A 5353-nucleotide genomic window follows, 5' to 3' on the forward strand; every position below is an offset into this window, starting at 1 on the left:
GGGGCGACGCGGAGGGTCCGCGCTCCGCCGCCACTGCGCCCCCGCCCCGAGTCCGCACTGCAGAGAGTGGTGGCGAGCAGGCGCCGGCGCGCTAGCCCACGTGCCGCGCTGAGAGAGGGACAGGGAGAGGAAGAAGGAGAGGGAGTGAGAGGCAGCCAGGAAAAGAGGGGCGCACGACCCCGCTGCCGCTCGGCGCAGCCCCTGCGCCCCACCTGCTGGGACCTCGACGAGGAAGGACCCCGACCCAGAGGAAGGTAGGTACCAGAACCGGGGAGGGTGCGCTCAGCCCTCCGGGAGTCCCGCCCGCCCGCCCCAGTAGGACTGCGGCAGCCCGCGGGGGCGAGAGGGACGCGGTGGGGAGGGGGCCGTGGCCCCGGCAGGCGGGTGGAAGGCGGGGCAGGGGTCTAGCCTGGGCTGCAAAGGCACCGCCCCGGGGGAGGAGGGTCACCTGGGGGGTGGGCGCAGAGGGGCGGGCCGCTTAACCTCGCTCTCGCCTCGTTTGTATTCACAGGCTGTGGAGATCTGGGCTGTCTGCTGTCGCCCTGGGAGTTTGCCTGATACATGTGCACCACGCAGTGATCATTATCCCCTAAATTAGGCTCCACAGAGATTGGGGACATGCCACTGACCCTGTTGCAGGATTGGTGTCGGGGGGAACATCTGAACACGCAGAGGTCCATGCTTATCCTGGGGATTCCTGAGGACTGTGGTGAGGATGAATTTGAGGAGACTCTTCAGGATGCTCTCAGGCACCTGGGCAGGTATAGGGTCATTGGCAGGATGTTCAGGAGGGAAGAGAATGCCCAAGCATTTCTCTTGGAGCTTGCCCAAGATATTGACTATGCTTTGATCCCCAGGGAAATACCCGGAAAGGGAGGGCCCTGGGAAGTGGTTGTAAAACCTCGGAACTCAGATGGGGAATTTCTCAATAGACTGAACCGCTTCTTAGAGGAAGAGAGGCGGACAGTGTCAGATATGAACAGAGTGCTTGGATCAGACACCAACTGCCCTGCTCCAAGAGTGGCCATATCACCTGACTTCTGGACCTGGGCCCAGACCCTGGGGGCAGCAGTGCAGCCTCTGCTAGAACAAATGTTGTACAGAGAACTAAGAGTCTTTTCTGGGAACAGTGTGTCCATCCCAGGGGCGTTGGCCTTTGAAGCCTGGCTTGAGCACACCACTGAGGTGCTACAGATGTGGCAGGTGCCTGAGGGTGAAAAGAGGCGGCGGCTGATGGAATGCTTGCGGGGCCCTGCTCTGCAGGTGGTCAGTGGGCTCCGGGCCAACAATGCTGCCATAACTGTGGAGGAGTGCCTGGCAGCCCTGCAACAGGTATTTGGACCTGTGGAAAGTCGTAAAATCGCCCATGTGAAATTTTATAAGGCCTATCAGGAGGTAGGAGAGAAAGTCTCCAGCTTTGTGTTGCGTTTGGAACCCCTGCTCCAAAGAGCTGTAGAAAAAAATGCAGTATTGCGAAGGAATGTGAATCAGGCTCGCCTGAAACAAGTCTTAAGTGGGGCTACCCTTACTGACAAACTTCGAGACAGGCTTAAGTTGATGAAACAGCGAAGGAAACCACCTGGTTTCCTGGCACTGGTGAAGCTCCTGCGTGAGGAGGAGGAGTGGGAGGCCACTTTTGGTCCAGAAAGGGGGAGGCTACAGGGGCCGGATGCAGGAGTAAGGGCATCTGCCAGAGCCAATGCTCTCAGAGCAGTGTCTTTTGCTGCCCCTGACAGCACTCTTCAGGCCAGGCCTTCCCAAGGTTCCCGGCGCAGGAGGGGCAGAGGACAGCATCGAAGGGGGTGTGTGCTGAGGGCCAGCTCCCGAGGTTCAGGAAAACGGAAACATCACACATTCTGCTATAGCTGTGGAGAAGATGGCCACATCAGGGCACAGTGTAGCAACCCTCCAAACCCGCTCTTGGTAAAGCAGAAGAGACAGGCTGCAATGGAGTCGGGAAATGGGAACAGGGCTTGGGAAAAGAGCCATCCCAAGCCCAAAGCCAAGTAGGCTCAGGAGAACAGGGCACCTCTTCTTATTTCAGGCAGAGGAAACAAAAGAGATATTGGAAAAAGGGAAAGGGGCAGCCCACAGAAACAGCAGGGGACTTGAGTGGGGTAGAGGGGCAAAGAAGCCATGACCAGGCTGAGCCCCCTCATCCTCTGCCAGATGAAAAAGACTCCACTCACCAAGCTACATGGGACTCAGTGAAGGCCAACAACAGTGCACTGAAGAGGTGCCAGAGACACAACTGGGGGGTTGCCCCAGCCAGCACATGGGGTGCACCAGCTGCAGGCAAAGACCCCAACACAGCAGAGGCTGAAGAAAGTGGAGCTGGGGACTCATTCATCAGCCCCATCATCTGGCCACCCCCAAATGCCCACCCTGTGGGCTCTGAGCTAAAGATGCCAACTGACCTCCAGGCCATGTGGGGCCTGGAGGAGCCTTCCCCAGGACCAGCCCTGCCTGAAGGAGTCATCTCAGGCAAAGAAGAGCTGTACAACAGAGAGGTAATGCCCCAGACAGGAGGCCACATGGTCCAGCCTGTTTTCAATATTATCTATCTACACTATTCTAGGGGACCCCCAGGAAGGCAGCGCCCTCAAGCCCCTGCACAAGTGAGGGTAGGAGAACCAAAGGCTCTGGGAGACTAGCACCAGCCTACAGGCAGTTTCCTTCTGCTACAGCCTGGAAGGGCTATAGGGGCAAGGATAGCAAAAACTACGAGGAGAAGATCCTTGGGCCAGAGCTTCAGCTCAGCCTGGCAGGTGGGAGTACTGGTACTTGGTGGGCCAGTACCTCACAGCTGGCTTTGGTGTGAGTGAGTGTGTAGCAGAGAAACTTTGGTTCCAAAGCAGGAGGAGGAGGAAGAGAAAGAGAAGGAAGTGGAAGAGGAGGAGGATAAAAGGGTGTAGGAGAGAAGGAAGAGAAAGAGGTAAAGAAGGAGGAGGAAGAAAAGGTAGAGGGGAGGAGGAGGAGGAGGGGGTAGGGCTTGGTGGTGGGAGGTTGTTCTGCTTTTGTTTATACAGTGCCACTGGAGACCAGGAGCCTGCAGGCAAGGAGGCCTGGGACTGGCCTGGTGAACGACAACTCAGCAGCTGGCAATGCCAAGGCCAGCACCAAACCCTGTCAATTCAGGCAGCCAGCCTGGGAAGCACTCCTGAGTGGCTGGCCCTAGCCTAGGTGAGGGGCACCTGAAAATGTCTGCCACCCACACTGGCCTGGGAGATGTTAGGAGCCGTCTCAAGGGTGCCGGCCCCTCGGGCCGCCCAAGAGGGGGACCCTCGTTCACTGACTCCTGGAGCACACCGCTCCACGCTCTGGGAAGCCCACTTGTGTCTCTGTAGGCCCCTTAGTGACCCCCATGTCAAGTGGCACCCCCCAGGTCCCCCTACACACACCCTAGTTACCATTCCTGTGCAGAGCCTTGAGGTGTGCAGGAGCCTGCGGCGGGTGTCCTGGCCTAACGCAGCAGCCACCTCTCAGCCCCGGGTGTGTGGCACAAGCTTCAGTGCGAGCCCAGGCTCTGCTCGCTGTCGTGCGGTGTCGTGAGCTCAGCCTCTGCTTCCTCGGTGTAGGTTTAGGCCAACTGCTGCTTGTTCTTGTGGAGATGTGTGTGTGTTCTTATCTGAGCAGCCGCCCCCACCCCACCCCGGAGACCTGTCGAAGCCCAGTCCCAGGAGCTGGCGGGAAGGACAGAAGAAGGCATGGCTGGTGCTCACCCCGCGACCTCAGGAAAGAGGAACTGGACCAAGGACAGAGGTGGCCTTCGGGAGTCTCCGTGGAAACTGTGCTGTGATGTGCCACTCTCTTGTTACTTGTGACTCAGTTTCTTTGGCTTGTCCGAGGGTCCCCGTCTGCATTTTCCAGCATCCTGTTTCTGTCCTGTGCAGGCCATAGGGCAGGACCAGGCCCCACCATGTTGGCCAGAGTGGAGAGTGCCCTGGAGTGAGGGGCCATGGCCCTCCATCATCCTGGCCCTCCATGGCATCCATCATCCTGGCCAGAGGCTGATCATGGGGCCCTCAGGAAGAGAGACTATGGCAGGAGGGCCACGGTGTTGGGGGAAACAGAGGCACCTTGTTCAGGACCCCAAGAGTAGGGGTCCACGACCTGTGGGCTGTAGTGGCCATTAGACATTCTTCTCTGTGTTGTCATTCCCTCTCTTCAATGGTTTCAGTAAATGTTTCTCTTCAATAAATTTCATTGAATGTTTCAGCTGAGTCTTGCCTCTGCTATGGGCAATTGAGGGAAGGTTCACCTGGGGGTGTGGGTGTAGAGGGGAAACAGTCGCCTGGTCAACATGAGAGTATGTGTAGGATAAGGTCCATGAGAGCTTTGAAATGTCTTAATTGCAAAAGGTGGCCAACATTTAAGAAACAGTGTCTTACGGACCTTGGCAAGGGAATGAAGCTAAGCAGAGCCAGATGGTGCCAGTGAATAGGATGCTGGTGGGAGTGTGTAGTGGCTGTCTGGATTCCCAGGGAACTTCCAGGAATAAGGGAGGGTGAGGAACAGCAGGCAGTCGCCAGAGACTCCAAGATCCCTCACTGCCTCGTTGGGGCTCAGGGCATCCAGACCTGGGGCATCAAAATCAGGCCAGCCTGTGTCAGTGTATCTGTAAGTGTGTGTATGAATGTGTGTGAAAGTATGAGTGTATGAGTGTGTGAATATGTGCCTATATGTGTGTCAGTAAATGTGTGTGAATGTGTGATCAACTATGTAAGTCTGTGAATGTGTTAGTAAATGTATGTAAATGTGTGTGTTGAGTGTGAGCATGGGTGAATATGTGTTAGTTTGTATGTGGATGAGTGTGTGTGACTATGTGAGTATGTAGGTATGTGGATGTATGTTTATGTACGTTAGTATCAGTGAAAATGTGTGTCATTGTGTGTGTATATATGTGAATGAGCAAAATAAGCATGTGTGAGTGAATGCATGTGAGTATGTATAATTGTGTACATGGGTAATGTGTCTTGTGTGTGTGTGAGTATGTGTTTGTGAGCATATATAAGTTTGTGTGTACATGACTATGTGTGAGTGACTGAGAGTATGTGGGTAGCCAAGTGTATATATGAATGTTAGTGTGTATAAGTGGATTTGTGTCAGTGTATATATGTGAGTGTGCATAAATGTGTTCATGAGTGAAAATGTCTGGTGTATGAGTGTGAGTGTGTGCATATGTATGAGTTTGTGTGAGGTAGTGTGTGCATGAGTATGAGTGAATGTGTGCTAATGGGGGAGTGTACATGTGTTAGTGTATGAGTGAACAAATGAGAAGATGTGTGAGTTTTTGTATGAGTGCATGTGTTAGATGGTTGGTGGTTTTTTATTTCTTTGAGGAATCAAACAA

At 54.8% G+C, this 5353-nt stretch overlaps 1 protein-coding gene across 1 annotated transcript; it reads left to right on the forward strand.

Annotated features, from left to right (window-relative positions):
• The first annotated feature begins 568 nt into the window (after positions 1–568).
• On the forward strand, positions 569–2472 carry PNMA3 (PNMA family member 3). Its single transcript, XM_049644450.1, has 2 exons — positions 569–1923; positions 2045–2472. Exons 1-2 carry the CDS (start codon positions 619–621, stop codon positions 2138–2140), a joined length of 1401 nt encoding a protein of 466 aa, XP_049500407.1. The 5' UTR covers positions 569–618; the 3' UTR covers positions 2141–2472.
• Positions 2473–5353: the final 2881 nt, after the last annotated feature.

This window comes from Panthera uncia, chromosome X (genome assembly GCF_023721935.1).
Source record: "Panthera uncia isolate 11264 chromosome X, Puncia_PCG_1.0, whole genome shotgun sequence".
Taxonomy (NCBI): Eukaryota; Metazoa; Chordata; class Mammalia; order Carnivora; family Felidae; genus Panthera; species Panthera uncia.

Bases quoted from the DNA above. Each gene is read 5' to 3' on its own strand.
- PNMA3 (XM_049644450.1), top strand. From the start codon at position 619: ATGCCACTGACCCTGTTGCAGGATTGGTGTCGGGGGGAACATCTGAAC. The intron at 1,924-2,044 runs GTAAAGCAGAAG...TTCTTATTTCAG, and splicing joins ACCCTCCAAACCCGCTCTTG to GCAGAGGAAACAAAAGAGAT.